Raw genomic sequence first — 15,649 nt, 5'->3', positions numbered from 1 at the left:
TTGCCCCTTTATGAGAGAGTGGGAGAGGAAGAGAGAAAGGGAGAGAGACAGAGTTAAGTATCCTTGACAAGGTCTCGCCATGGTAGTCCTCCCGTCCCAGCCTTCCCATGAACTAGGGTTATAGGTATGTTCAGATCAGCTCTGGAAACCGAACCCAGACCTCCCATGTGGCTTCCAGCCTCCTGAGTGGTGGCACCACTAGCAGGGCTGCAGTTGCCTCCACCCCACCTTTATTCTTCTGTTTGTCACTCTGTCCTCTTGTGTTTCCTTCTCAAAAAGCAGGGTCACTCATGCAGATATTTTCTGTTTGTGCTTGAGAGTCTTGTAAGAGTTATTGCATAATTATAAACAGATTGAGCCGAGGCAGCACACTCCTGCGGCTCCTCCCCGGCCCTCCCAAGTTCATCCCCTGATCCCAGCTGCTCTTTCTGGTGCCTTTCTCTGCTGGCCAGCACAGCCCCTCCACCCGGAATCCTACATTCCTGAACCCCCCAACTCCCCAGACCCTGGCCTTTTTCCCTAGCAGCCTTCCAGCACGGAGGCGTCCCAAAGTTGACCTGACCAGAACAGAATCGAGCAACCCGTTAGCTGCAGAATGTCAGTGCTGGGGGCGAGGCCTTCACCCCTCTGTGAGCACTGGGGCTCCTAAGGACGTCCCAGTCCACCAACTCTCCTCTCCAAACTGGGAGCATGGCTAGAGCTCCCCAACCTCGCGGCTGTGAGGGCTCTCACTGACTTCCAAGAGGGGTCAATGTCCTGCGTGCCCTGCCTTGGCCTGGGATCCGGGCCCATGAGATGGCCGACTATAATAGCCACAGGATTAACATAGCAGGCATTGTCTTTCCCTGACTATAGGGTAGGAATTATGTGTTCATAACTGTCCTAAAAATACCCAGTGAACAGGTGCAGCCCCTGTGGCACCAGCCCCCTGGAATCTGTCCGCTCTGGCTGGAGAAAAGATCAGGGCAGGGGGGAGGTGAGTGAGCTTGGCTGTGTTCTAGGCATAGGATGTGGGAAGCCAAGATCCCAGAAAACCCACCTGGAGGGGTGTGGAGCACCTGTAGACCCTCAGACTTCTTGAGCATAAGGGTGGGCCTGCTGCTCAGCCCCAGGAACACGCCTGGAGTCAGTCTCCAGCCCTGTCCATGTCACACTCCACATCCAGGCATCAGCCTGTCCCTTGTGTCCCAGCCAGGAAAAATTCCTCAAAGTCAACTTCTTATTCCCTTTAATGCTCTTGGGGTGTGGGGCCTGGGCTGGATTTCCACGCTTCCCTGGGAGAGGTAGAGTCAGCAGGACTGCCCTTCCTCAGTGCCTCCCAGTGCCCCCGGGAAGTTCCTGCTCTTCCTCCCTGCCCTCCCCGCACCCTCTCTGCTGTCCCTGCATCTGGTCTGGCTGTTCATTCTCCCCCTATCGATGGCTCCCATCTCCCTGGGTGGATGCTGGTTTTACTCGTGGCCTCTGCGTGCACACAGGATCCGTGTGTGTGTCTCCCCCACACATGTGTGTCTTGAAGCCCACGTGCCCATCCTGGGCCTTGTAGCTGCATCTGCCCTGCGAGGTGTGTGTGTGTGGTGAGGGGGTGGGGAGGAGGGGCCCCGATCTGGGCTATTTTTACTGGCCAGTTGCTGCAGGCCACAGTTTTCATAGCCTCCCCTCGGCTCCGGCCCTCACAGTCTGCCATCCCCGGCGAGACACAGGCCAGGCCAGCTCCCGTGGGACTGCAGCAGGTACGTGTCCGTCCACAGCCTAGGGCTTCAGACTGATGTCCACCCCGGCCAGAGAACCTGGGGCTTTTGTTTTAGGAGAATGTGAGCTCTTGGAGAAGGGAGATACTCCTTGCCCATACAGTTGAGCTCATTGGTAGAACGTTCCTAAAATACACCCGTGGCGTTTCGGCCGTAGCACAGCATCTCTGCAAAACTGCCGTGGGAGGCACAGGCTTTCCCTGGCTGCCTGGAGGCCGGGAGTGAGGAGAGGATTTCCCACTAGGCTCCACTAGAGCCAAGTGCACTGGGCTTTCACCGCTGCCCACCAGGTTGCAGGAGGGAGGAGGCACCTGGGGCAGGGGGCAGCGCTGGGGACCGGAGAGTGGGCAGAGGGGCTGTGCATGGGTTTGGGGGAGCGGGGGAGCAGCCATGGTGAATGAGGCCTGCAGGACTCTAGGGAGCCCACAGAGCGGGACCAGAGTACCCCACTGACCCAGGAAGCCCCCTTCTTCTTTGTTCTTTGTCTTTGGGGGTTCTCTGAGCCCCATCTGCACAGTAGGACAGGCGCTGGTGGGCAGAGTGCCAACTCGGTTCAGCACTCCCGCTCTGGAGTAGAACTCCTTGTCGGGGGTCTTCTGGGGGAGAAGCAGCTGGCGTGGCCTTTAGGGCTGGGACACAGGTGCCTGTGGACACATGAGCCAGGCAGTGGCAACAGTGGATCCGTGGCTGGGCCAGGGCGCTGGAGTCCCTGTTGGGGCTGGGGGCTAACGCCAGCTCCTGCCTTCAGGTCTGGAAGTCACATGGTGGTTCTGAGATTCCGCTTCCTGATGAGAGCCCAAGATGGAGTAGCACAGCCCTGTTCACAGCCAGGGAAGGAAGAAGGGATGCCCTCGAGCTGGGTCCAAGGTTGGGGCAGGGAGCAGGGAGGGCACGAGCCTAACTAGGTGTTTGGGTCCTGAGAGTGAGGTGTACAGAGACCAGCTCCTTTGCACACTGCCCCCCACACACGCACTCTCACACCCAGCCGCGATCTCTTTCCCACCTGCCGGGGCTTCAGGGAAGGGAAAGCCGGCCCGAGGCAGCCAGTGGGTTCTTGCCCCTGTGGACTTTCTAGTTGTCTCCTGCCGCTGTTTGTGGGCGATGGAATGCGGGCCTCCAGCCTCTCCCTGCGCTATCTACATCCTGACTTCTTATCAGGCCCCTGCCTGTCTTCCCTGGGGCCTGTCAAGGGGTCCGTCTGGGGGATGTCAGAGCACAGGCTGGGGCCTCAGGCCTGGCATTTGTCAGTGGGGCAGGCTGTGGGGCCATGCCCCAGAGCTGGCAGGGCTGGCCTTCGCAGGTAGGTTCATGTCGACCATGCGCTTCCAGGGGAAAAGGGAGGCCTGATGGCTGAATGCCCTCCGGCGGCAAGGCGATCCCAGGGGGATAGACCTGAAACCTATGCGGCTGACACCTGGTGCCCTCCAGAGGCTGCCATTCCTCGAGGGCGGTTATGGTGGACAGACGGACCTGGGTGGGTCTTCACAGCTAGGCTTTCCTCTGGACTTGGTCTGGGTCTTTGGAGGGGCAGAGCCTGCAGAGTGAACAGCTGCCCTAAAGGCTAATTTCGGCCCAGCAACTCTGGAATTCACGGACTGTCTCCACACCTCTGCCTCTGTGCCGCAGGGTGACAGCTGGGACTGGGGTCACACTCCCCACCTCCTGCCCCCCGCCCCGCACCTCCTCCTCTTCCCTGGTGGCAGAGGCACGGTGGGGGCCCAGAGGCTTTCTGACAGGGTGGGAGGTCAGGAGAGGTGGTTGGGAGGATGGTTCCTGGGTACAGGAGGCAGGGAGCGAACTCGGGTGGAACGGGGGTGGCTCTGGAATGGAGCGATTGGGGGGCACTGTGCAACATCGTTAGAATCTGCCCTCCCTGCTCTGAACCTGGTCTCCTCTGTCTTTCCTTTAGTCATGAAGTAGAGATGAGGAGAGAGAAAGGGGCACCCTCCATGGGGCCTGGTCACACTGATCTTCCTTCAGTTCTCCAGCCCGTTGGATCTCGGGCATTTGCAGGGGAGCTGGTGTATTTCAGGCTGACCAGGCCAGGGATTTGAACCATGGTCAGTCACCACGTGTGATCCAACTACTTTTAAGCAGCGCATTACCACTGTGCCACGGAACCAGCCCCAAACCAGGCTCCTGACCCTGAGCTCCCTGCCCCCCTCCACACACACACTGGTCTCCCCATTCCTCACCTCATGACCCAGCTCAGGGGTCCTGTCCAACCTTGTACACCTGTTTCTGGCCCCAAGTGTCCCCATCCTTCCCCTGCCCCCGCCCTACCCCACTGAACTGCTCTTGGTCCAGTGTAGGCAAGATGGCGAGTCAGGTCTGGTTTGGAACTTCTGCTTCTGCAGCCCCAAAGACCCCCTCGTTGGCCTGGGTCCCCAGAACCACCTGGCCAGGGCCTTCACTGTGCTCCGCGGCCAAGTGTCCTCACAGAGGGCCATGGGGCTCCCGGGGTAACCTTTCAACCAGTGTCATCCTGGTCTCCTTCCATTTGTTTTGCTTCTGTGTAAGATTTTGTTTGAGGGGCTGGCTGGTGGTGTGATGGTTGAGGTGCTGGACTCCTACATGGCCGACTGTGTTCAAGTCCTAGACCTGGTGGCTTGCTTTCTTACTTTCCCTCTCTCTCTCTGGTGAAGTTGAAAAATAATAATAAATAAAATTAAATAAAATAATAATTTTTTTTTAAAAAAGATTTTGTTTGAACAAAGAGTTCAAGAATTTTAAATGGAAAACACTGTCTAGCCTCTAATTTTGCAGAGAGGGTAAGGACAGTCCAGAGGGGAACACAGGGCTTGCCCTGCCTCCTGGCTGCCCTGTCCATTCAGGGCCTCGCCCTGCCCTACCCCACGGGGGGTGGGGCACATCGCCATCGATGTGCTTGTGTAGCACCCCTGGGCACAGCTGCAGTGCACGATGTGGGGATGGCGCCCCCTGGAGTAGTGCTAAGTGGCGACTCCCCGCATCCCCGGCTTCCCCTCTGCTGCATTCACCTGTCACATGTACTCTGGGAGCCCTTGAGTGACCAGCCCTTCACCACAGGTCTAAGTCTGAGCTCAGTTTGTCCAAGCCACAGAAGTGAGTTCTGCTCTCACTTTCCAACCATGTTTCCGCATTTCCCATGCTTCAGCCAGGTCCCCACAGGTTGGCAAGCTTTTCTTGGGCAGGGCCAGCTAGTCAGTGTGCTAGGCCTTGCAGGTCGCACGAGGTGTGTCTGGTATTCCGTGAGCTGTGTCCGGTTCGGCCTGGCGGGCAGGGAAGGGGTCCTCGCAGTGCTGCCCAATGCCCTTTCCCGTCCTGCCTGCTGAGGCCTGGGTCGGTGTTCCACTTCTGTGATCTGCTCTCCCCCAGGCTGGGCTGCTGAACAAATCCCAAGGCCCAGTGGGGTAGTGGGGTGCGGGCAGGAGTGGCAACTCTCACTCGTGATTCCTCTGTGTCCTCAGGTGCCACCGAACGCCACCATGCCGGAAGTGTAAGTAGCCCCCACCCAGGGCCCCAGGCAGGCGAGCACCTTTGCCGTGGACTTCAGCCCCACTGTGGAGGCGCCACCTCGCTCACCCCTCAGCTCCTTGGGTGACGAACTCCTAGAACAGGACAGCCCTGAGTGCCAGATCCTCTTGTGACGGCTTTCCCAGAGCCACGAGTCCTCCCGGACTTTAAGCACAACTCACACTCAGTCACCGGCAAGACCTGATTTTCAGAATCCCCCCCGTCTGTGCTGAGCGGAAGGATTGCACGTGCCAGGCTTTGGTGTCACGGTGGCCCAGGAAACGAACAAGGCCCTGGGAATGTATCCACAGCACAGGGATGACCGCTTTCACGCTCCTAGAACCAACGTCCAGGCTCCCCAACCTCCCACCACTCCTTCCCAACTCACAAAGCCCAGTACTCCCAGTAGGGGTGCCCAGTAACTCCCAGTAGGGATGCCAAGTACTCCCAGTAGGGGTGCCCAGTACCTCCCACTAACGAAGCCCAGTACCTCCCAGTAATGATGCCCAGTACTCCCAGTAAGGATGCCCAATACCTCCCAGTAAGGATGCCCAGTACCTCCCAGTAATGAAGCCCAGTACTCCCAGTAGGGATGCCCAGTACCTCCCAGTAGGGATGCCCAGTACCTCCAAGTAAGGACGCCCAGTACGCCCAGTAGGGATGCCCAGTACCTCCCAGTAAGGACGTCCAGTACCTCCCAGTAGGGATGCCCAGTACCTCCCAGTAAGGACGTCCAGTACCTCCCAGTAGGGATGCCCAGTACCTCCCAGTAAGGACGTCCAGTACCTCCCAGTAGGGATGCCCAGTACCTCCCAGTAAGGACGTCCAGTACCTCCCAGTAGGGATGCCCAGTACCTCCCAGTAAGGACGTCCAGTACCTCCCAGTAGGGATGCCCAGTACCTCCCAGTAAGGACGTCCAGTACCTCCCAGTAGGGATGCCCAGTACCTCCCAGTAAGGACGTCCAGTACCTCCCAGTAGGGATGCCCAGTACCTCCCAGTAAGGACGTCCAGTACCTCCCAGTAGGGATGCCCAGTACCTCCCAGTAAGGACGTCCAGTACCTCCCAGTAGGGATGCCCAGTACCTCCCAGTAAGGACGTCCAGTACCTCCCAGTAGGGATGCCCAGTACCTCCCAGTAAGGACGTCCAGTACCTCCCAGTAGGGATGCCCATTGCTCCCAGTAGGGGTGCCCAGTACTCCCAGTAAGGATGCCCAGTACTCCCAGTAGGGATGCCCAGTGCTCCCAGTAGGGGTCCCCAGTACTCCCAGTAAGGATGCCCAGTACCTCCCAGTAAGGACGTCCAGTACCTCCCAGTAGGGATGCCCATTGCTCCCAGTAGGGGTGCCCAGTACTCCCAGTAAGGATGCCCAGTACCTCCCAGTAAGGATGCCCAGTACCTCCCAGTAAGGACATCTAGTACTTCCAGTAAGGACACCCAGTACCCCCCAGTAGGGACACCCAGTACTCCCCAGCAAGGACACCCGGTACCCCCCAGTAGGGATGCCAGTAATTCCCAGTAGGGATGCTCCATTTCCTCCCAGTAAGGTTGTCCAGTACCCCCCATTAGAGGTGCTCCATACCCCCCAGTAAGGAGCCAGTACTTCCCAGTAAAGATGTTTAGTACCCCACAGTAAGGATGCCCAGTTCTCCCAGTAAGGATGTCCAGTACTTCTCAGTAAGGATGCCCAGTACCTCCCAGTAAGGATGCCCTGTTCTCCCAGTAAGGACGCCCAGTACCTCCCAATAAGGATACCTGGTACTCCATAGTAAGGGTGCCCTGTACTGTCTCTAACTGGTGCCTGATTTCTTTCCACATGACGGTCACCTGCCCTCCTCCCTGAGTCGGCCCCGCTGGGTCTCTAACTCGCTGCTCACACTTACTTTGTATTCTGCCCTTTCCCTCCTCCCGTGATGGATGCCTGAAGCGAGGTAAGCCTCTTTGGGGTGTCCCTGTCCTGGTGAATGCTTCTGACTGGTGAAAGTGGGGTGGGCATCGGTGGGGAGGACAGAGTTTGGGTCAAGGCCCCGGAGGTGGGGGATTCTGGGGATAAAAGCCTTGAATGAGATTCTGACTGTGGGACTTCCCAGGTCTCAGGGAGCTGGGGCCCCATTCATAGTGTCACTGGAAGGTGGTCCCAGGGCTGGGTATGACGCCACACTCTCACTGAGCTCAAGCTATCCCTCACCTGCTCTGAGAGCTCGTTCGGCTCTGGGGGACCACCCTATTCCTTGCAAAGTCCTGTGCAAAGCCAGGGTCAGGGGAGGGCAGCCACAGGTTATTCTACCCTCGCCCAAAGACCAGATGTTGACACCCTGGATTCTCCTCCGGCCTGAGATAACCCTGACTCTGGCTGCCCCTCACACATCCCCGTGTACAGCCAGAGTGTGTGTGTGTGGGTGCAGGGACAGGGCTGAGGACTCAGGGGTGGCTGGGGGGATTTGCCACGCTGATGGAGGGGACGTTTGGCCTGGAGAGCCTTGGTGAGAACTGAATATGTACCTTTCCAATGAGTTTCTATCTTGCTGAGGCTCATATTAAAGTGAGTCCCCTTGACTGATGGTCAGAAGATGTGGCTGTTAGCTCTCCAATGGTGGGGAACCAAGACTGCAGTAAAACCTTCCCAGGGTGTGATCCCATACAGCACCTTGCAGGATGCCGGCAGCAGCACCAGAATGGAAAATGAGGGCTTCAGCCCCCGGTCAAAGGGGCTGGCTGCAGTGGGCTCTGAATTGGAGGGGCTAAATCACCAAGATGAGCTTTTATTTTTTTATTTTATTTTTTAAAATTTTTGCTATAGAGTGTGGGCGATCACCAGAGAGATAGACAGGTGATTTCCAGAAAGACAGAGAGACAGAGAGAGGGAAGGAGAGAGGATGGCCGTGCTACAATTCCTTCTCTTCATTCTCCTCTTGGGATTTTGGGCACATGTGTACCTGGGACCAGCATGTGAACCGCCAGGTCCAGGACTTGAACTGTGCAGTTCACCATGTGAGAGCCAGTAACTTTTTTTTGTTAACTTTTAAAAAATAAATATTATTATTATTATTTTCCAGTTTGATCAGAGAGAGGGAAAGTGAGAAAGCAAGCCACCAGGTCTAGGACTTGAACCATGGTTGGCCATGTGGGAGTCCAGTGTCTTTAACCACATGCCACCCACCAGCCCCAAGATCCAGTAGCCTTAGCCTCCACACCACCTGCTGGTCCCGAGATGAGCCTTTAAGAGACACTAAGGCAGGGCCAGCAGGTGGCGTGGTGGTTAAAAGCGCCGGATTCTCACATGGCCGACTGCGGTTTGAGTCCTGGACCTGGCGGCTTGCTTTCCTTCTCTCTCTCTCTTTGTCCCTCTCTGGTCCAATTGAAATAAACTAACGAATAAATAAATGAATACAATTTAAAAAAATATTGTAAAAAAAAAAAGAGAGAGAGAGAGAACAGACACTAAGGCAGCAGAGGATCGTGGGTAGGGATGGTAAATGCCGCTGGCACTAACCCTGGCCTGGACCAGGTTCCAGGCAGCCTCCCCCTCACCTCTCTTCCTTCTTGTTCTCAGAGAAAATCCAAGATTACCGCCTCCCGCAAACTCATGCTGAAGGTGAGGTTGGTGCTGGCTCGGGCCATGTCCGGCGGGGGGCAGGGGTGCCAGGCTCCAGGGGGTGTGGGGGCCCTGGGAGGGTAAGGGAGGACACCAGAGCCGGGAAGGAGGGGGCATTATGGAGCTATGGCTGGCTCAGGAAGTGGGTGGTGGGAGCCTCAAATGTGGACCCTGGCACGTCTTGGGGTCCTGAGAGGAGGCGGCGACAGCTCCAGGGGGAGCCTACTCGTGGGGGCAGAGGGGCTCGCTTTATTTTGGTTCGTGCTTCTCTCTGTGGAGCTCTGTGGACCAAAGCAGACAGAGGGGGCATGAGAGACTGTGAGGGAGACCTGGCCGCTGGGAGCGTCCTCACACCCGCCTGCCCACAGCCCCATGCATGCTTCCTCTCCAAGGGACCTGAGTCAGAGCTGGCCCCGCCTGGCCCCGTCTACCTCTCGCGCACTCCCTGAGGCCGGGCGGGGAACGCGAAGGCCCGGCCTGGCTCAGCCCTTTGTCCTGTCCAGAGCCTGATGCTGGCCAAGGCCAAGGAGTGCTGGGAGCAGGAGCACGAGGAGCGCGAGGCTGAGAAGGCACGCTACCTGGCGGAGCGCATCCCCTCGCTGCAGACGCGCGGCCTGTCCCTCAGCGCCCTGCAGGTGAGCCCGGCAGGGCAGCGGCTGAGTTCCCGTGGGTTCTTCCCTCCCACGGTCCCACGGGCTCGTGCCACTGTGTGACTGCCTGGGAGGTGGTCATGTCGGATCCCATCTTACAGGCAGGGCAAGTGGGTGCTGAGGGGCCAGTGACTGGCACAGGTGGAGCCAAGGCAGGGACCAGCTTCAGCATACCAGTCAGTGCCATAGCTGGAGCTGGGGCCCAGGACAGGGGAAGGCTGTCTCCAGAGACTTGCCCGCCCTTCCCCTGATGCCGGTCTCTAACGTTTGTAAAACACGGGTAAGTGCTCAAATGCCAGTGGTCGCTGAGAAGAGACTGGAAGGAGAGAAAGCGAAACATCGCCAGTGGTCTCTTCCAGGTCGCGGGCGTACTAGTTACTATTCATTTATTGTGTTTGTTTATTACCTAGTTATCAAAATTCCTACACTAGATCAAGATTGCTTTTTTATCATAAGAAAACCATTTCTTTTTTCTTTTTCTTTGAGAGAGAGGCTTTTGCTATTGGGCGCACAAGCTTGCCCGAGAGACAGAGAGACAGAGAGACAGAAAGCGAGAAATCACCCCCCAGGGAGGATGGCCATGCTGCAATCCCTTCTCCTGCATGCTCTTCTTGGGATTTGGGGCATGCACGCACACACACCCTGTGTGAGTTTTAAGCCGCCGGGTCCGGGACTTGAATTGTGGTCAACTATGTGGGAGTCGAGTGATGTAACCATTATGCCATCTGCTGGTCCCAGAAAACCATTTCTTAAGAAAATAAGTATTTGGGACCAGCAGTTAGCATAATGGCTATGTCGCTGGCCTCCCATGTAGTTGACCGCGGTTCGAGTCCTGGATTCAGTGGTTTAAACTCACACCAGGTGTGTGTGCGTGCGTGCCCAACATCCCGAGAGGAGAATGGAGGTGAAGGGATTGTGGCATGGCCATCCCCCTGGAGGGTGATTTCTCGCTTTCTGTCTCTCTGTCTCTCTCTGTCTTTCTGGAGAGCACATGTGTTCTATAGGAAAAACCTCTCAAAAAAAAAAAATCCACAAAACAAAACAAAACAAAACAAAAACAAGCATTCACAGATAGGAATAAACAAAGTGCTTTTACAAAGGGCACTTCCCGAGCCTCAGGGTGAAGGAGTCTGTCCCATCTCCTGCCCAGAACCCGGGATTTGCAAGGGGCTGGGGAGAGGACCTGGGGAGAGGGCCTAAGGTGCTGGCTGGGAGGCAGGAAAGGGAGGCTGGAGGCTGATGGCTCTTCCCCTTCCACCTGAGGGATCCCTCCCTGCCAATCAACCTGCTTGCTGTCTCCCGCCTGACGGACATGCCCCACCTGCCCCCGCAGGACCTGTGCCGGGAGCTGCATGCCAAGGTGGAGGTGGTGGACGAGGAGCGGTACGACATCGAGGCCAAGTGCCTGCACAACACCAGAGAGGTGAGGCTGAGGCGGGGCGCCGCAACTAGGGTCTGATGTGGCTACAGGAGCCCCTGCAGGGCCTGGGAGGTGGCCACTGGGCAGGGCGCTCTGGTCCCCTCCACCCCAGCCCAGTCAGGCTGGAGACGGGCAGAGAGGGGAATCACACACGAAGTCCACAAATGCCCTCCCTCCCGCCAAGGGCTCCTGTTCACCCACACCGCTCACCCAGCAACGGCTAGTGACATCTTGCCTTGCCAAGTGCTTTCATGTGCCCCCATCCCTTGATCCCCCCTGCATGCTGCGGGTGGGACGGTGGCTGCTGGGTGCCTTATGGATGACAACACAGGCACAGAGAGGCCAAGGGCTCGGCCGAGGTCACCCAGAGGTGGTCTCTGGCTCCCACTCAGAGCTCAGCGCTCTCTGGGCGTGGGCGTTCAAGGGGTCCAGTCCTGCTCCAATGGGCGGGGAGAGCAGGAAGCGAGGGCAGCTCTCGGGCCTCTGTCCAGACAGTGAAAGCAGGGCCGGAGGAGCACAGGCACCTCCCTGCTCCCCACAGCCCCCGGGGACAATGATCTGCCAGGTCAATAAGCACCCAAGAGTTCTCCCAAGGGAGCATTTTCCGGAAATTCTTCCAGAGGTCCAGGACGCAGGTTTACTTGACCTTCTGGGCCAGGGCTGTGAGCAGCTTTGCGGGCTCACTGGGGAGTGACTTGCTAGAAGCTGGCTAGAGGCTGCAGGGGCAGAGGAAGCAGCCTCTCTCCAGACACGGTCTGAGCCTGGTGGAGCCACCCTGTCACTCAGGCCACAGTGAGGGTTTTCTCCAAATGCTTCATCCATTTATCAGCACGTGGTTGTGGCTTTTTGCAAAGGGTGGGTGTGAGTGTCCTGGGGGTCTGGCCTAGAGGCCGGAGGGTTTGGGTGTAGCTCTGGCTGGAACCCTGGTGGCCCAGAGCCTCAGGAAGGGCCTCATGGCTAGCTCCCTCCCGGTGAGCCCTGGCCCCTTCTTGCCTGCAGATTAAGGACCTGAAGCTGAAGGTGCTCGACCTCCGTGGGAAGTTCAAGCGCCCGCCCCTGCGTCGGGTCCGCGTTTCAGCTGACGCCATGCTGCGGGCCCTCCTGGGCTCCAAGCACAAAGTGTCCATGGACCTGCGGGCCAACCTCAAGTCTGTGAAAAAGGAAGACACGGAGAAGGTGAGGCCCCCTCCCTGGAACTGCCTACCTCTGCCCAGCCAGGCCTTCCTGTCACCCTCACACAGCCTGGGGCAGGCCTGGCCGCACCTGCTGAGTCCAGGCTGCCTGTCAGAACATTCTAGAGCCCCTGGGAGGCCATGCCAGAAGGAAAAAGATTCTCTTCCTTCCTTCAGGCTGCTCTGAGGAGGAAACGGGTTCAGAGAAAGCCGGACTGAGAACTAAAGTATTAATCCATGCTGCATGTGAAAACGTGTTCGGGGTGACGGGGAGACAATGCCTCTGTCACCACAGAGAAGGGAGACGGTGCCTTATTGTGGTTATAGGGACGCAGAAGATATTAGAGACCTGCGTTGAATCACAGCAACACGTCACCCCAAGTTAACCGAACTCAGCACATGCGCACGGTGTCTCTGGGACCCGTGAGGAACAGGGTGCCAGGACATGGTCTGGCCCAAGAAGCTGGGCCAGGTAGTATACTGATGAGCTGGGAAAAAGCTGGATTAGTAGGGAAGGCTTCTTGGAGGAGGTGGCCTTGAGCTGCAGAGCATCAGACCAGGAGGGTGGCATGGGCCTAGAGGTGAGGTGAGGCTGTGGAGCGGGCCCTGTTACCACCACAGTCACCCAGGACTCCAATGCACACAGCCTCCTGCTTCCTGGGGGCTAGTGTGGCCCGCGCACCTGTCTAGCTGAGTCCCTGGCCTTACCGGTGGGCAGGAGTGTCCCACGGGGTTTCCTAGCGTTTTGAGAAGCTGATTTCCAATTTCTCTTGAGGTGGGGGTTGGGAACCCTGGCTGCCCCTCCTGCCAGGTGAGTCTCTGATGTGTGTGGCCTGCCCACAGGAGCGGCCCGTGGAGGTGGGCGACTGGAGGAAGAACGTGGAGGCCATGTCTGGGATGGAGGGCCGGAAGAAGATGTTCGATGCCGCCAAGTCTCCGACCTCACAGTAGAGGTACCTAGAGGCCACCCCCCTCTCCTCTGGGTCCATCGGAGTCTACGGGACGATCAGGGACTCCAGGGTGAGGGCTGAAGCCCTGCCCACGGGGTGCAGGGAGTCACGCACGAATGACCCTGGGACTCTGGGCACATCGTCTCTCCTTCGGGGCCCTTTAGGTTCCCCTCATCTATAAAACTGGGGTTGTACTAGACCAGCAGCTCTCCTAGTATGTTCCTGGGACCAGCCACCTCTGCATCCTCTCGGGCGTGAACCACTGAACCAGAAGCCCCGTGTGTGGGGCCGCCCTCTACAGGGCTGTGATGCACGCGAGTTTAGAAACACCGGACTGGAAGGCCCCTGAGGTCCTGGCAGCTCTTTCGGAAACCCGAGCTTGCTGAAATACCTTCTGCGCTGTCCTCTATGTGTGTGCCCCGGAAAGGACAGCAGTCGATCCCTGCCCCTGGGGAGGTGCCACTCAGCGATGAGCCCTCCCATCCTCTGTCCTCGAGGGAATACCTGGAGGAACCCGACGCAGTACCTTAGACCACCTCAGCCCTCCACAGAGGGGCCATGCGATGGGATGGACAGGGCCGCAGGCAGCAGGGGTCCTCCCAGGAGGGGAACAGCTCTCTGAAGAAGTGCCAGGCCAGTGAGTTAGTAAAGAGGAAGGGCTGAGGTGCAGGGAGACACAGGCGGGGTGACCAGCCTCGGAGGACTACGGCAGGGCTGGGCAAGAGCAGCGTGGGGGAGCCTGAGCCCTGGGCTGGGCAGAGGCTTCTAGGAGCCCCTAGGCTGCTGATCAGGCCACAGGGCCTGCCTGTGCTGTGGGTGAATGAGGGGCTCCTAAACCTCAGGCAGGTCACTGGGAACTACAGCCTCCGCCTTTGTCCCTGCAGGCTGACTTGCTGCACCGTGCCCGGGCTCCTGCTCCAGACTCTGGGCTCCTTCCTCCACCGCACTCACCCTCCCTGCCCCACCTCTTCCCTCCAGCCTGCACACCCTCCTCTGGAGCTGGGGTTGAACAGACACGGGACTGAGAACACGAGTGTGTGCAAACCCCGCCCAGCAGGAAGGGTTTCCAGCCCGCAGCAAAGTGCCCGGGGCTCCGGGCCACCTGGAGCCTAGTGAGCTGAGCGGGGAGACAGTGGGAGCACCTTCCCTCCACCCCCGTGACACTCCCTTCCCTGCTGCCATGGCATGCAGCGTCCTTATTAAAAAGCCAGTTTCCTGGTCATGTCTGTCGCTCTGACGGCGGTGCTCAGGAGGACGGGGACAGGGAGTCTGTGATGGGGGGCTGTGCGGGCTCTGGCCCTACGTCCCCAGTCTGGGGCTGGGACCCAAGTGAGGCTAAGGAACTGGCAGCTGTCTGCTAGGGTCTCCCTGGTGCCCCTCTGCCTAGCTCCAGTGACATCACACAGCACCCCCTCTCCATCCAGGACGCTCCAATCACAAAGCCCTGAGTGGCCTGTCCCTGGTGCCTGCTGGAGATTCTGACTGATCTGGGTTAGGAGGTCAGGTGCTTTCAACTCTCACCTGGCTGTGCTGGCACAGGGCAGGCGCTGCTAACCCTGCCCTGCCCGGAGGCTCGTCTTGCAGTGCTCCAGCCTGACCACTAGGTGGCTCCATCCCTCACCTCTGTCCCAGGCTCTCTCCATTGTCGTCCACCGTCCTATTATTTTCCTTCCACATGCCTGCACTGGTGGGAACCCCAGGACTGATTCTTGCCCCAAGGTAGGGCAGCCAGTGGTCTGTCCTCTGGATCAGGTCCTTTGTCCATCTCAGTGATGGATCCCAAGCCTGCTGGAGTAGGACGGGGAACCCGGCAGCCCTGCTCTGCCCCTTCGGTGGAAAGCAGCTCACAGGGAGCCGAGAGCAAAGTCCTGGGCCAGAGAGAGCCAGTGGCTGGGTGTCGTGGTGACTCCTGAGCTAAGCCTGCACGGGCAGTGGCTGGTTCCAGGCCCAGGGCCCTTTGGCTTGCTGACTGCCCCAGCACTGGTTATCAGGGGAGGCTGCTGAGCCCCACTTCCTCCCGCCAGCCAAGTCCTCGTTCTGCCCTCTGACCCTGTTGTGTTATTGGCCATAAATGCCAGAAGCTGGTGCAAAGTGCAGTGCCAGCTGCCTGGGGCACGCCCAGCCCGCCAACCCCTTGCAGGGACGGCAGCAGTGGGGGCCAGCAGCCTGGGACCTGGGAGTGGGCAGCACCTGAGGCCCTTGCTATGACCAACTCAGTGGGCAGAGAGAAGCAGGCGTGTGCAAAGAACACCACTTCCACCGTGTGCCTCCTGGGGCTCAGACACACCCGTCACACGCTCCTCGAAGCTGGAGAACCTGACAGGGCTGGTCCGTGCCACGAACGACAGGGTCAGGCTCCACGCCCAGCCAGCCGCAGAAACTCACCCTTCCCTGCCGCACTGGGCTCCCCTGCTGGCCTGGGGCCAAGCTCTGTTCTAGTGGGCCAGTAAGCTGTGCTCCAGCACGCTGGAGTCTCCCCTGCCCAGTGAAGAGCCTGACTCCAGGCAAACACCTGCGAGCAGAGGGTGGGAGGAGGGCGGGGCCCACTTAGCACACCCGAGCCTTTAGCCTGAGGAGAGAGCAGGCCAGCCAAAGGCCTCCTGGCATCTTCGGGTTCC

General features: G+C 58.5%; 1 protein-coding gene across 1 annotated transcript; it reads left to right on the top strand.

Annotated features, from left to right (window-relative positions):
- The first annotated feature begins 5,200 nt into the window (after positions 1 to 5,200).
- TNNI1 (troponin I1, slow skeletal type) lies at positions 5,201 to 14,217 on the top strand. The gene is made up of 8 exons (XM_027774555.1): positions 5,201 to 5,226; positions 7,172 to 7,175; positions 8,798 to 8,839; positions 9,343 to 9,474; positions 10,823 to 10,912; positions 11,909 to 12,085; positions 12,925 to 13,034; positions 13,916 to 14,217. Exons 1-7 carry the CDS (start codon positions 5,216 to 5,218, stop codon positions 13,030 to 13,032), a joined length of 564 nt encoding a protein of 187 aa, XP_027630356.1. The 5' UTR covers positions 5,201 to 5,215; the 3' UTR covers positions 13,033 to 13,034; positions 13,916 to 14,217.
- The last annotated feature ends 1,432 nt before the right edge of the window (positions 14,218 to 15,649 follow it).

Source organism: Tupaia chinensis, unplaced genomic scaffold (assembly GCF_000334495.1).
Source record: "Tupaia chinensis unplaced genomic scaffold, TupChi_1.0 Scaffold000453_2, whole genome shotgun sequence".
NCBI classification, from domain to species: domain Eukaryota; kingdom Metazoa; phylum Chordata; class Mammalia; order Scandentia; family Tupaiidae; genus Tupaia; species Tupaia belangeri.
Note: the sequence above shows the minus strand (reverse complement) of the source record. Positions and strands in the feature narration are given on the sequence as shown.

What these genes read in the sequence shown, in the direction of transcription:
- TNNI1 (XM_027774555.1), top strand. An exon ending in TGTCCCTCAGCGCCCTGCAG is followed by an intron (nt 9,475 to 10,822) that starts GTGAGCCCGGCA and finishes CTGCCCCCGCAG; the next exon opens with GACCTGTGCCGGGAGCTGCA. An exon ending in AAAAGGAAGACACGGAGAAG is followed by an intron (nt 12,086 to 12,924) that starts GTGAGGCCCCCT and finishes GCCTGCCCACAG; the next exon opens with GAGCGGCCCGTGGAGGTGGG.